Source organism: Macrobrachium rosenbergii, chromosome 8 (genome assembly GCF_040412425.1).
Source record: "Macrobrachium rosenbergii isolate ZJJX-2024 chromosome 8, ASM4041242v1, whole genome shotgun sequence".
Classification (NCBI taxonomy): Eukaryota; Metazoa; Arthropoda; class Malacostraca; order Decapoda; family Palaemonidae; genus Macrobrachium; species Macrobrachium rosenbergii.
This window is the reverse complement of record NC_089748.1, coordinates 84,664,225-84,680,454: the sequence shown is the minus strand read 5'-3', so window position 1 is coordinate 84,680,454 and position 16,230 is coordinate 84,664,225. Positions and strand designations below refer to the sequence as shown.

General features: G+C 35.2%; 1 protein-coding gene across 1 annotated transcript in view; it reads right to left on the bottom strand.

Annotated features, from left to right (window-relative positions):
* The window catches only part of Mcm7 (minichromosome maintenance 7), a 224,013-nt gene that overhangs the window by 24,741 nt on the left and 183,042 nt on the right, over positions 1-16,230 (bottom strand). The window contains exons 11-12 of the mRNA XM_067108054.1: positions 12,014-12,178; positions 10,232-10,317 (exon numbers count right to left, since the gene is read on the bottom strand). Coding sequence (XP_066964155.1) covers positions 10,232-10,317; positions 12,014-12,178 — 251 coding nt within the window. The remainder of the gene's footprint in view (positions 1-10,231; positions 10,318-12,013; positions 12,179-16,230) is intronic.

Genomic DNA, 16,230 nt, shown 5'->3' with positions numbered 1-16,230 from the left:
CAAGAATATAAAATTTTCCAAACATACAGCTCAATGGTTTATGACTGCCCAAGATTATGACATAGAAGTAGAATATGTGGCAGGGAAAAACAATAAGGTAGCAGATGCATAGCGTAAATAAGATTAGCCAAAAAACAAGGTCAAGTGAACCAATATGCAATGTATTTGCTGGGAACCAGTTAACCAGGGATGCATTATACATAAAAATTTCTTCAGGCAAAACTTCATCTACATTCACATTTTAAATATTTAATGGGAACAAGAAAAGGATGAAGATTTAAGAGATTTTCAGATTTGTGAAAAATTAAGAAGAAATTTGATCATCAAGAACAAATATAGAATTGAGTATGAATTCCACCCATTTACTGTCTTCTTTTCATGCGTTGTAATCCATAAAAGAATAGTACCCAAGAGCCTTTAGAAGTCATCGAACTAATGCACGATGACGACATGAGAGCACATCCAGGAAGAGATGAGACATATTAATAAAAGGGTCTTGCCATCAGAAAGGAATTTACAAGATGTTAGTAACTATGTGAAAAGTTGCAATACTCGTAACAGTTACAAAGGAAGAATGGAAAAGGAAGTAACTTTAGGGAAGTATCTCATTCCACAAACTCCATTCAAAAGAGTAGCAATATATCTCATCACTAACGGAAATTTGTTTGCATCACATCATTTTAAGTAATCTATTTTCATACATATATATATATACACACACACACAGGCAGTCCTAGCTTATCGGCAGCGTTGGTTAACAGTGTTCCCATTTTACAGCGCTTGGCTAATGATGCCATTAACCAGATTTTCGGTGACGCTAAGCAATTTTCTGCCCCAGTAAGCAGTTTATTGGCGCTTATGACATTGTAAATGCCATTTATCACCATAATTACTGGCAATTTTTTCGGTTCAAAAAAAAAAATTTTCTTGCATTTGGCTGGGAACAGAACCCCTTTTCACATTTTTTTAACCAGGGACTGCCTGAATTTTATAATATATATATATATATATATATATATATATATATATATATATATATATATATAAAACATTATATCAAAAAAAAATATATTCTCACATACACAATAATTTTTAACAACTGAACTTATTCGTTTTTCATTGTTTTATATACAATATTTAGAGAATTTTGTAGCCTAAAAAATAACATTCGCCTAAACATAACATTTTTTCATTTCAATCAATTTATAACGTCAAAATAAAACCGTTCAGCCATTTTTTTTTTTAATTTATATTTTACACTACTCTCATTTATATTTTTACTGTATTTTTCATGTTTTATTTTTACAACCCAACCCAAAAGATAAAACTGGACTTATTTGTTTTTCATTGTTTTATATATCAATATTTAGCTTTCTCATAAAAAATAATTTGAGCCTTTGGCTCTGACGATAATACTTCAGTTATAAATAAAAGCACATGTTCTTTATTAACATCTACATTCACTATGAAAAAATAACCGAGATAGGGCTCTTCAAAAAAATTTTAAATATTTTTATGATAATTAAAGATGAAATATAAAGTGATAAAATATTCTTTTATAATGTAACATTTTTGCGTTTAATCATACTTAAGAGACTCTCACTTTATTCTAAAACGTATATTTACAAAGTAATGAAAACCTGTTTCTTACCCTCTTTTCTAAATTTTTCCACTGGACTTATTTGTTTTTCATTGCAAAAGGGAAGTTGGCTTTCTCATAAAAAAATAAAAAGCAACATAATACAATGACCGGTAACATTTTTTTAATTTTCAATCAATTTATACTAAGAAACGTTACAAAAGCCATTTTCTTGAGCATACAATATGAAAGAGGTCAAAAAAGATAAGAAGGCAGCGCTCTGTTTCTTCCTTTTTCTATTTTTTCACCAGCTGGAATTGCTTTTATATATCAATATTGGCTTCATAAAAAAAAGCATGATGTTATTTAACACATCATGAAGTGTCAAGTTGTTTACTGTCTTTTATTGGCTGATATGCATATGTTATCAGGTTAAGTGTATGGTAAAAGGTGCGGGGGTGGACAAGCACTTGTGTTTTTTGTAAGCTTTCTTGTTACTGGCAGAAACGTGTCATTGTAGCTTTTTATTTTTTATTTTTAATGGCTGATAGACATAGCATCATAAGCATATTGTATGCTAATTGGCTAGATCCAGAAAACATCAGTGCAATCGGTAACAAAGTTTTCCCTCTCCATGCTTGACCAGTCGCTTGTTTGAACTGTTCAGTGATTGCTTTCGCTATGCTATTTCCTGAGCATGTGGCTTTCATTGCAGTGCCCTGCTGCACTGCAAGTCCTGCTTGTATTGTTTATGGTGCTGGGTATTGTGTGTATGGACCCACCTCATCCTTAGAGGGCAGGTAAGATGCTGACCCTTCAACAGAAATTAGGAATTGTTGGAAGGATGGAACAAGGTTGGTCCTGGTTACATATAATGGAGGAGTACAGCATTGCCTGGTCAGCCTTGCACGATATCAAGACTTCCCAGGGCAAGCTAAAGAAGTATGCATGGAATTCAGTTAGAAGACAGCCAAGAGTCAAGACTGCAAAGGGCAAAGCAAGAGGCCATTATGAGGGCACTGACCAGTCTACCTTGATGTGGTTTCATCAACAAAGGGTTGCTGGCATGAACATGAGCGGTGTCGAGTTGAAGGCTGCAGCTATGAAGTTCACAGGCTTAGATAAGGTTGCAGACTTAAAGGCGTCTGAAGGCTGGCTATTTTAATTTAAGATTCGACATGGGTTTTCTGAGAAGACTTGGCAAAGCTTTGGATGCTTCCATGGAGGAAACAGAGGAACTTCAGCTGACAAAAATTCATCCAGTGAGGGATCAAATGTATTTGCTTTCTCTCAATGACCAGGACCCCCTAGACATCAAGGAGGCACAGGAAGAAGATGCCGGTCTCGATGACATAATAAAGCTGGTGGAGAGAGAGAGAGAGAGAGAGAGAGAGAGAGAGAGAGAGAGAGAGAGAGAGAGAGAGAGAGAGAGAGAGAGAGAGAGAGAGAGAGAGAGAGAGAGAGAGAGAGAGAGAGAGAGAGAGAGAGAGAGAGAGAGAGAGAGAGAGAGAGAGAGAGAGAGAGAGAGAGAGCTTTTAAACATTCTCACTAGTTTTTAAAACTTCTGGCCACCATAAGCATCAAGGGCAGTGTACACAGTTAAGTGACAAGAGTAAAAATACCAAATTGAAAAAAACGTGTCTTTTTCCAAACCTACACACCTAAGCTTTCATATATAGAAGACTCGTGCTTGGTGCGCTTCAGCTGTTACTAAAGTCTCTCAAAATCCTAACACTAGACCTATGGTCAAGTGAACTGGGTCTGCCTATCCTCGTCCATTGTGTGAGTCAGCCTGTATGCAGTTAAACTCGGTCTCCTAGAAGGAGTGAGAGATCTAAACTGTGCAGGGTATCAAACCTATGCTTTCACATATGGAGCCTCTCTTGGAGGCAGGAGGACAATCTCTCCCAGGTAACCAGGGGGTAGGACACTATGTCCTCATATAACCTGCTGGGCCGACACTACCAGACTAAGTGAAGGTATCCAAGAACGTGTGCACTAAGTCCTTGAGGTATAAAGATGTAAATGTCGTCTGCCTCTTCCAGAACCCTGCCTGGAGGACCTGAACAACTGAGAGGTTCTTCTTGAACACCACCAAAGGCCGTATCTCTCTGATGTCATGAACCCTCACTTTGGTTGGAGAAGGGTCTCCGCTGTGGCCCAACTGGTATACCCTAACCATCACTTCTCTCAGCCAGGAGATGGTATTCCTCCAAATCTCCCAACCTGTATTTATGAAGTCTCCTACTGGGTGGTTTAAGAGGGATTGTATGTTTGAGGCAGGCGGTCAAGGCTCTCACCGGGCATAGCCGCATCTTGTCCTCCTCATCTCTTACAAAGTCCTCCAGTGAGGAGATGGAGAACCCATCAAATTTTGGGTTGTGTGTGGCAGGGTCCTGGGTCTCCAAGAATTCTGGAAGGAATGTGAAGCCATGGGAACAAGTAAAGTCATAAGGAAGCGTAAGTAGCTCCCTTACCCTCTTCGTTGAAGCTCAGGCCAAAAGGAAAACTGTCTTAAGCAGCAGGTCCTGGTCCAATGCTCTTCTAAGAGGCACATAGGGTTGACATATCAGGGAGGCTAGGACCTTGGTTCGTCCCTTTCACCTATCTAGAATTAGTCAAATAAAACTTACAATTTTTTGTTCACAGCACCATACAAGTGACAAACAAAACTGTCCATTAACCATTCTAAACATTTTTTCTTTAGCAATATATCTTCAAGATATGTTTATTTACGCATAAAAAAGCCCAAAACAGAGTATAACTCCCTTCCACCTATCCAAAATTAGTCATACAGACTTTTTGTATTGTTTTTACTTATTATTATAATTTTTTTTTACAATTTGTCGTTCACGGTGCCATACAAGCGATGAATAAAATTGTCAATAAACCAATCTAAAGAAATTTTTTTTTTTAGCAATACTACTTCAGGATATGTTTATTTAGACATAAAACAATCAAAAACTGTTAACTCAAATTCGATAATTCCTCAAAATTCGGCGGTCAGCGGCCCCATAAATGACCCTGGTGTGATCTTACGTGACTTTTGGAAGGGTTACAACATTTATAATTGTATAAAGAATATTGATGCTGCATAGTGTGAAGTGACATTACCATGAATTGAGCAAGGAAGGCTATATGACCAAATTTGTCAATGATTTCAAAGGATTTAATTAGGAAGAGGCGGCAATGGGAATTATTAACAGTCTCACTGACATACCTAGGTGATAAGCTACAGCTTGACTTAGAGGAAGAGGACTTTGAAGAGATGTTTGAGTCTCATCCAAAGGAGTTGATGAATGAGGATTTAATGGAACTGGAAGAAATGCAAAAAACAGAAGAACTTCCTTTAACCCTTTAACGCCAACTGGACGTATTTTATGTCAACAAAAATTGTCTGTCGGGTGCCGAGTGGACGTAAAATACGTCGACTACAAAAAGTTCTTTTTAAATATTAGTGGAAAAATACTTATAGGGCTAGTTTGCGAAAAATTTTACATCATGCGCCTTGAGGGATGCTGGGAGTTCACGGATCACACTGTTGTTTTGTTTACAAGCGTGACCCAGCTGCACATGTGCGAATTTCTTTCTTCTCCCAAAAGGAAGCATCAGCTAACTCTGCTCAAAATCTCAGAAATTCTTTAGTCAGTCACTTTGTCTTAATTTTTGCACCATTTTCTATTAGCCGTTACATAAAGTTTTATATATGAAAATGTGCGCAATTTCGTGTAGAACACAACAAAAAGTAACTCATGGTTGTAGCTTTTATCAATTTTGACATATTTTCATACAAATCACGATAAGTGCCAACATTTCAACCTTTGGTCAACTTTGACTCGACCGAAATGGTCAAAAAATGCAATTGTAAGTTAAACTCTTACATTCTAGAAATATTAAACCATTTACCTTCATTTTGCAACAAACGACAAGTCTCTAACACAATATTTTGATTTATGGTGAATTTATGAAAAAACTTTTTCCTTACGTCCGCACTAACTCTGCTGAAAATCTCAGAAATTCTTTAGTCACTTTGTCGGAATTTTTGCACCGTTTTCTATTAGCCATTACATAAAGTTTCATATATGAAAATGTGCACAATTTCATGTAGAATACAACAAAAAATAACTCATGGTTGTAGCTTTTATCAATTTTGACATATTTTCCTAAAAATCACAATAAGTGCCAACATTTCAACCTTCAGTCAACTTTGACTCGACCGAATTGGTCAAAAAATGCAATCGTAAGCTAAAACTCTTACATTCTAGTAATATGCAATCATTTACCTTCATTTTGCAACAAACGAGAAGGCTCTAGCACAATATTTCGATTTATGGTGAATTTTTGAAAAAAACTTTTTCCTTACCTCCGCGTGCGCTAACTCTGCTGAAAATCTCAGAATTTCTTTAGTGACTTTGTCGGAATTTTTGCACCGTTTTCTACTAGGCGTTACATAAAGTTTTATATATGAAAATGTGCGCAATTTCATTTAGAATACAACAAAAAATAACTCATGGTTATAGCTTTTATCAGTTTTGAAATATTTTCATATAAATCACGATAAGTGCCAACATTTCAACCTTCGGTCAACTTTGACTCGACTGAAATGGTCGAAAAATGCAATTGTAAGCTAAAACTCTTACATTCTAGTAATATTCAATCAATTACCTTCATTTTGCAACAAACGACAAGTCTCTAACACAATATTTTGATTTATGGTGAAAAAAAAAAAAAAAAAAAAAAAAAAAAAAAAAAAAAAAACCTTACATCTGTGCGCGCTAACCCTGCTGAAAATCTTATAAATTCTTTAGTCACTTTGTCAGAATTTTTGCACCGTTTTATATTAGCCGTTACATAAAGTTTTATATATGAAAATGTGCGCAATTTCATGCAAAATGCAAAAAATAATTCATGGTTGTAACTTTTATCAGTTTTGAAATATTTTCATATAAATCACAGTATGTGCCAAAATTTCAACCTTCAGTCAACTTTGACTCGATCGAAATGGTAAAAAAATGCAATTGTAAGCCAAAACTCTTACATTCTAGTAATATTCAATTATTTACCTTCATTTTGCAACAAACGAGAAGTCTCTAGCACAATATTTCGATTTATGGTAAATTTTTGAAAAAACTTTTTCCTTACCTCCGTGCGCTAACTCTGCTGAAAATCTCAGAATTTCTTTAGTGACTTTGTCGGAATTTTTGCACCGTTTTCTACTAGGCGTTACATAAAGTTTTATATATGAAAATGTGCGCAATTTCATTTAGAATACAACAAAAAATAACTCATGGTTGTAGCTTTTATCAGTTTTGAAATATTTTCATATAAATCACGATAAGTGCCAACATTTCAACCTTCGGTCAACTTTGACTCGACTGAAATGGTTGAAAAATGCAATTGTAAGCTAAAACTCTTACATTCTAGTAATATTCAATCAATTACCTTCATTTTGCAACAAACGACAAGTCTCTAACACAATATTTTGATTTATGAAAAAAAAAAAAAAAAAAAAAAAAAAAAAAAAAAAAAAAAAAAAAAAAAAAACCAACAACATCCTTACATGCGCTAACCCTGCTGAAAATCTTATAAATTCTTTAGTCACTTTGTCAGAATTTTTGCACAGTTTTATATTAGCCGTTACATAAAGTTTTATATATCAAAATGTGCGTAATTTCATGCAAAATGCAAAAAATAATTCATGTTTGTAACTTTTATCAGTTTTGAAATATTTTCATATAAATCACGGTAAGTGCCAAAATTTCAACCTTCAGTCAACTTTGACTCGATCGAAATGGTACAAAAATGCAATTGTAAGCCAAAACTCTTACATTCTTGTAATATTCAATTATTTACCTTCATTTTGCAACAAACGAGAAGTCTCTAGCACAATATTTCGATTTATGGTAAATTTTTGAAAAACTTTTCCTTACCTCCGTGCGCTAACTCTGCTGAAAATCTCAGAATTTCTTTAGTGACTTTGTCGAATTTTTGCACCGTTTTCTACTAGGCGTTACATAAAGTTTTATATATGAAAATGTGCAATTTCATTTAGAATACAACAAAAAATAACTCATGGTTGTAGCTTTTATTAGTTTTGAAATATTTTATATAAATCACGATAAGTGCCAACATTTCAACCTTGGTCAACTTTGACTCGACTGAAATGGTCGAAAAATGCAATTGTAAGCTAAAAATCTTACATTCTAGTAATATTCAATCAATTACCTTCATTTTGCAACAAACGACAAGTCTCTAACACAATATTTTGATTTATGGTGAAAAAAAAAAAAAAAAAAAAAACAAAAACCCTGCTGAAAATCTTATAAATTCTTTAGTCACTTTGTCAAAATTTTTACACCGTAAAAAAAAAAAAAAAAAAAAACTTACATCTGCGCGCGCTAACCCTGCTGAAAATCTTATAAATTCTTTAGTCACTTTGTCAGAATTTTTGCACCGTTTTATATTAGCCGTTACATAAAGTTTTATATATCAAAATGTGCGCAATTTCATGCAAAATGCAAAAAATAATTCATGGTTGTAACTTTTATCAGTTTTGAAATATTTTCATATAAATCACGGTAAGTGTCAAAATTTCAACCTTCAGTCAACTTTGACTCGATCGAAATGGTAAAAAAATGCAATTGTAAGCCAAAACTCTTACATTCTAGTAATACTCAATTATTTACCTTCATTTTGCAACAAACGAGAAGTCTCTAGCACAATATTTCGATTTATGGTAAATTTTTGAAAAAACTTTTTCCTTACCTCCGTGCGCTAACTCTGCTGAAAATCTCAGAATTTCTTTAGTCACTTTGTCGTAATTTTTGCACCGTTTTCTATTAGGCGTTACATAAAGTTTTATATATGAAAATGTGCCCAATTTCATTTAGAATAAAACAAAAAATAACTCATGGTTGTAACTTTTATCAGTTTTGAAATATTTTCATATAAATCACGATAAGTGCCAACATTTCAACCTTCGGTCAACTTTGACTCGACTGAAATGGTCGAAAAATGCAATTGTAAGCTAAAACTCTTACATTCTAGTAATATTCAATCATTTACCTTCATTTTGCAACAAACGAGAAGTCTCTAGCACAATATTTTGATTTATGGTCAATTTTTGAAAAAAACGTTTTCCTTACATCTGCACGCGCTAACCCTGCCAAAAATCTCAGAAATTCTTTAGTCACTTTGTCATAATTTTTGCACCGTTTTATATTAGCCGTTACATAACGTTTTATATATGAAAATGTGCGCAATTTCATGCAAAATACAAAAAAAAAAAATAATTCATGGTTGTAACTTTTATCAGTTTTGAAATATTTTCATATAAATCACGGTAAGTGCCCAAATTTCAACCTTCAGTCAACTTTGACTTGACCGAAATGGTAAAAAAATGTAATTGTAAGCAAAAACTCTTACATTCTCGTAATACTCAATTATTTACCTTCATTTTGCAATAAAAAATGCAATTGTAAGCTAAAACTCTTACATTCTAGTAATACTCAATTATTTACCTTCATTTTGCAACAAACAAGAAGTCTCTAGCACAACATTTCGATTTATGGTAAATTTTTGAAAAAACTTTTTCCTTACCTCTGTGCGCTAACTCTGCTGAAAATCTCAGAATTTCTTTAGTCACTTTGTCGTAATTTTTGCACCATTTTATATTAGCCGTTACATAAGGTTTTATATATGAAAATGTGCACAATTTTATGTAGAATACAACAAAAAATAACTCATGGTTGTAGCTTTTATCAATTTTGACATATTTTCCTATAAATCACGATAAGTGCCAAAATTTCAACCTTCGGTCAACTTTGACTTGACTGAAATGGTCGAAAAATGCAATTGTAAGCTAAAACTCTTACATTCTAGTAATATTCAATCATTTACCTTCATTTTGCAACAAACGGGAAGTCTCTAGCACAATATTTCGATTTATGGTGATTTAAAAAAAAAAAAAACAACTTTTTTATGTCCGCATGTTACGAATTCATGCATCATTTTGTGATAATATTTTCTGTGTTGTTTTGATCGTTTTACAATTTGTTATATACCAAAATCACAATTTAGTGAAGAAGAAGAAGAAGAAGAAGAAGAAGAAGAAGAAGAAGAAGAAGAAGAAGAAGAAGAAGAAGAAGAAGAAGAAGAAGAAGAAGAAGAAGAGAGAAGAAGAAGAAGAAGAAGAAGAAGAAGAAGAAGAGAGAAGAAGAAGAAGAAGAAGAAGAAGAAGAAGAAGAAGAAGAAGAAGAAGCAGCTTGATAGCTTTAATCGTTTTGTTCACAGAGCGATTTATATACAATTATATATGAATTTTTTTTTTTTACGCTGTCATATATTCCAATATTTATATACGATGATATTTTTTATCATTTCTGATGGTTGCATACTAAACTTCTGGCAATGAGAAAAAAAGGAGACAAAATTGAACTCTTAATCTTAAAAACTAAGTGTGCTGTGATTTTTCTTAAAAAACTTTCTTTTCGCTTCGCCGCTAACTCCCAAACCCCGCCGGCATATGGCAGACACTTTTGTAAATAGAGGCTCGGCATTTAAGGGTTAAGCCACCAATAGGGGACAATTTAAATATAGCTATCACATTAGTTGAATCACACAATGACCAATAGCAAAAAATCTTAAACTTACCTTCCTATTCTCTCATCACTGTGATTCAAGGAATCTTTGCTCATCTCCATTAAACGCATGGCTTCAATTACATCTTCTTTTTCTACCTATAAGTAAAAAAAAAAAAAAAAAAAAATGTATCATACTGGTATAGGTAAAAGTCAAGCTAGCACACGTGCATAGAGCTAAATATTTATGTTGAAAATACTGGAACAAGGGGACTTTGGCAACAAAGAGTAATAGAAAATTTAGACAATACTTGTGTTTGTTCCTAATTAGGCTTTTTCATATCAGTTTCATGAGTACAAATAGCATTCTCAGATATCAGACAAGAGGAAAAGGGATTAACAGTAACAATTCAGGCCATGGTTACCCAGATGGTTCTGTTCCAAAGATAACTACAAAACAATAATTATATGAAGAGCATAAGTTAAGAAGATTTAAGAACATATATTTGCTATTTTGAGACATGTCTTCTCTTTGGAGTGGACATCACTCCTGAAGACATTTACCAAAACCATTAGTGCATACAAAACTAAATCCTTCAACTTGCAATGTTACGCTTTTTATGTAGTGTCACTAACTGACTTATGAACAAGTTACGTTCTCGACGGCTGTTCATATCTTGAACCGTTCATGTATAAGTTAGTTTTTAATATGGAGTGCATAATTTTTTTTGATTTTCCCGAGTTAACTCAGGAGTCGTAGATTATACTATTTTCACTGCATTTTTAAATCATGCAGTGTTATAAAGGATTACTTTTGTTGTTAGAATGGTAAAAAAAATAAAATTTAGATTCATGCAACATTCAAATTTAATATTTCATCCATGCTTTGAAAGTTATGAACTTGGGAGAGAATTTCGCAGGAGCAACATCTGACATTGGAAGTTCACAAAGTAAACAATGCACACCGCCAACTATTGACAAAAATACATACTAAACATTTCCTATTGGGACAGGAAATATAGAAAATGGGAATTCATCAAAGAACAAGTTAAATTGGGAAGATAGAAATTAGGAATATTTTATGAGCATACTCGTGATTGTAAGAATACAGTGAACCCCCCGTATTCACGGGGGATGCGTCCCACACCACCCCCGCGAATAGGTCAAATCCGCGAATGCTTAAAACCCCTCTAAAAACACTTAGAACTGCCCATTCTGATAGCTTAAACCAAGAAAAACCCTGTAAAAATGCTTATACCTGAGTATTTTAACAGTTTTATCACAAAAAGTGCATTTATTCATGAAAATTTAATAAAAATACAGTAATTAGTGAATATTTCTCAGTGAAAAATACCGCGAATGATGGCTAGATATGTTCCACAGAGAAACCCGCGAATGCGTGAGTCCGCGAACCATGAGAACGCGAATACGAGGGGTTTACTGTATATGGTAGTTAATCATGAGAATGCTTCAGATAATCAGGGAAGGTTAAATGAACAAGTTCTCCTGTTCTTTGCAAAAATTCTTACTAACAGAATAGGCGCACAGAGCAAAATTTGAATTTACGGTGGAAAAGGGGAGTGCTCTGAACATTATTTTAACCTGTGACCCCGTCTGTTTGTATCTCTCAATAATCAAAAATAGGATGGTGACTTTACATGCCAATGTGCTAGACTTCTCTACAGCTTAGTGATAGTAAACTAGGCAAAGTTCTGGAAGAATATGCTAGTATCTCAATATCCAATATTTGGCTACTTAACTGAAATGTAAGCCCCAAAGCTTTTTACTAATTTAATGATAAAATCTATATCCTTATCATATAACATGCACTATAACAAAGTCTTTAATATCTTACCATATCTACAAGCCTAAGTCGAGCAAGTGCTGTTGAGAGACGTAAAACTGCAAGTAACGTTCGTGCAGAAGTAAAAGTCATATCCTTGTTATTGCGAGCTTCCTTTCGCATTTCAACATATGCAGAGACAATATAATCAGTGAGATTCTCAGGAATGGTTGGATTCTGCAAATAGTTCAATCTTTTTATACAGGTTTTTTGTGCAAATTAAATAATCCAGTATATTTTGAGCCCAAATGCTCTCAGGCCCACCAGTATTTTGTCTGCCATATATATAGAAGGGATCTAAATCTAAGATATCTCCCAATCACTTCTCTAAATTTTCATATTTGCCTACACCTGTAAGAACCAGTAGTGCTTGGGGGTTATAATGATTCGAGCTTGTAGCAATTCAAAAGTCTGTGGGTAGTAAGGTCAAAATCCAGTGTGCGAAGCAAGGCACTTGTATCAAGCATGTCTCATGTTTGGAAATGAAGTACACTACCATCAATATTAAATGTAGACCCCAATAACCAAGAAACTCACATACCTTGACACTGCCATGTATGACAGGTGAAATCAGTAACAGTGGAAAATGATGATAACCATACAGGCAGTCTCCGGTTATTGGTGATCCGGTTTTTCGGCGCATGTTCAGTGACAAAAATTGGTGATTTTTGGTGTTGATATGTGCCAATTTCCACTTATTGGCGCCAATGTCTACCTAACAGAGGCAACGATAACTGAAAATCGGCAATTTTCGCTTATCATCACGCCATCAGAAAGGAACCCCCCACTGATAACCAGGGACTGCCTGTACTTCCTCCTCCCCAACAGTTATACTTTACATGCCCAAGTACAACTACTGGTCCTAAATTATAAAAATCCAACCACATATGAGAAAGATCTGTTAAATAAAATGAAGTACAGGCTGATTACAGTATCACTGTCAAATACCAGCAAATAAAATATATAGTAATTCTGAAATATATAAAAGCATCAGGAGTATAGTGCTCTGGCTTGGATTCAAATTACTGCCTGTTCTGCTTCACTACTTTAGATTACAAGATCACTTCCATAACCAATGAAGACCACTTTTAGTTTTTGCTTCCTATGCAGTGTGCAAGTAGAGCTTGATAGCCCTCACTGGATAAAGCAAGAGGTCCTCATCATTATCCGTGACAGATAACAAGAGAGGTATGACAAAGGCTACTGTGGAATGGTCCTACCTACCAGTTGCTTTGGCCTTCCCTGCAAAATTGAGCACAAAATGGCAGAAATCTTACTGAGATATATGAAAGATGAAAATGCAGATAGATACACCGTCTTCTATTTAAGGTCCAGCAAACATGCTTCTGAAAGCAGTTCATAAGAAGGCTTGACAACTTCAGCAACCCCTGCTGAACCCAGTTGAAAAACCTGCAACACTGCAGAACTATAGTTCATAAGAAGGCTTGATAACTTTGGCATCCCTTACTGAACCCACACTTCAAAACCCTGCAACACTGCAGAACTATATCTCAAGGACAGAGATCAACAACTTTCTGCTTAGAGGCAAGAAAAGGAGATAAGACATGAAACCAGAGAGGGAATTTAATGGCTTCAATCACAGAAAATGATAACTTAGCTTGCTTAACACTGGAGAAAGCCCCCTGATTATCATATCCAAACATACAGTTCAACATATAAACAATAACTTTTCATTTTGAAGAATGCCATTATCCACTTTCTGTTTTTAAGAATAACCTAATCCCAAAGTGGGTTTAATCTGGTTGAATTCATTTTAATGATTCACGAATTCATAAAATCTGCCAGTCATTAAAGATGATGTACTTCATAATGTTAGTCACTGATGGGAAAGGTTGTTTTATATAAAGTCAATTATTTTCCACTTCAGCTTTTTTTTTTTATCTCTCTTAATCTTCCTTTATGGCCACATGAGGAGGGATATCATATCAGTAATAAAGAAAAATAAACTCCTTCAAAAGTCCCAATCACATCAGCTATAGGGCCAATGGGTATGAAGTTGAGTAGCAACCAAGGCAGGCATGTAGTAAGCAAGGAACATAGCAGGCTGGTGAAAAGGGCATGAGCAGCAGTCCAGATGGTAGGCACAAGATGGGTAGTTCAAGAAACAATCTGTAATTTCACCTAAGAACTGGTGCTTTCTTACACCATCCACGTACAAAGACAGCTCCATTGCCAACCTGGAGACCAAATGCTGAAGCTGATGAAGCAAACATCAGCAGCAACTCAACAATCTCATGTTGAGCATCCTTTTCAGCATACTGTGAAACAAACATTGGGCAACTATACATGAGAAGAGAAGATACCTGGTAGCCATAGCTGCTATAAAGGAGGCAACTGTCTCTGTCAATGGACATTGCATCACAGACTTTACCCAGAAAGTTTTGACTAGTACTTTGGCATAGAAAGACAGAGCAAACAAACAAAAATTTAAGTCTCGTCATTAACAAAAAATCAAGATACAGAGAAAAAAAAAAAAAAAAAAAAAAAAAAATTCTTATTTTTGCTGCTTATCCTCTATCATTTGCTTTATCTGTAACTGTTTGGCATGGATTTGACAAGTGTTAAAACTGAAACAATCAGTAACAAATGTTCCTGATAGTTACCCCTACTCTTTGGAGGGTGGGGATAAGACAGTTAGTTAGTTATAAATGATTTGTTTAACTAGACCTCTGACTGTTCTGGTTGCCATTCTTCTCTTAATCTCTTTTTAGGTGAACTTACCCTCTTATCATTTGCTGACTCCAACATTGTGACCTGAAGGGTAAGAGATCTCCTTGTAACCAAATTATCATATATCAGAAAATTCCATAACATTGCTTACCTGATGAATATGATCCCTGGCAAGTACTTGTCGGATGAAGATCTTCATCAGGTGAGGTCCACTACTGTAGAAGGTGGAACTAGGACCCTGAATATGGCCATTGGTTGATGATTGTGCAGCACAGAATGGCAAGCTAGGCCTCTGTGCCTTAGGCCTGCAGAGCTGATGAAGCTGAAACCACAGCTAAACATGATCCCTAAAGAGTTACCACCTACCTACCTGAGTAGCTGTGGCACCTCACACCCAAAACAACAACACAAATTTGCATGAGAAGGTGCTTGATCAGCTCAGGGTACCTTTCTCCAATAAGGAGCAGTGGCTTTCCAAAATAAGACCAACATTACTTAATCTAACAAATTGTTTGCCCTTACCTAAAAGAAATAAAGCAAATACAACCAAGCATAATACCATAATCAAAACAAAAACAGAATATGATAGTACCATGCATGAACTCCAATACATACGCTTCCCACTTACCAGGATGGGGTCTATAGTAAGAATCTTTACTCGTTCATGAGACGTAAGGGGAAGACTAGGAGAAATCTTCCCTGCCAAAACTAGAGATACAGTACCAGTGTATGGCAGTCTTCATACTGGATCTCGACAGAGCTCAAGTAATTAAAAGTGAACAGAGTTACACCACCACTGCATTGCCAAAACTATATAATCTAGTAAGGAGTACTGATGAAAACTAATAGATGCAGCTGCTGCTCTGACATTGTGTGGCTTAACCTTCAGTAGTGGACAATCCTATGGAGACATCGCAAGGTGTGGTTCCAGGATTAAGGACTTAATAAAGCAAGCCATGGCATTCTTAGACATAGGAATCTCAGGATTCTAGACAGTGCAAAATAAGTTCCTACACTGTTCCCTTAAGAGTTTAAGATGGGATGTATAAATCCTTAGAACCCTAACAGGGCAAAAAAGTAGCTTTAGTAGTGCTAGTTCCCAGAGAGAGGATACCAGAAAAGGCAGTTCTGCCCCAGTACGTGAAAACCCTACTAACGATATCGCTTGTAATTCACTTACTCTTTTGGCTGAAGCCAGGGCCACCAGAAAGTTTTCAAAGAAAGGGCCTTGAGAGAAGTATCTCTCAGGGGTTCAAAAGGAGGGCTTCTAAGGTGTCTTCAGACAACGTCCAGGTTCCATAAGAGCAGCTGTAGCAGAACCTTTGGCATTCCAGCTGAACTGTATGAACAGCTTTGCCTAAGTCAATCTCTTTTGAAACACCCAATCCAGAATGCCTTAATAAACAAGCCAGCATGGATTTACAGACTTTCACTGAGGAAACTGACAAACCTTTGACATCTTTTAAGAAGCAGAGAAACTATATTTTTAATGTTGGTGTGAAGACAGGAAAACTCCTGGACTTCCACCATGTTCTATA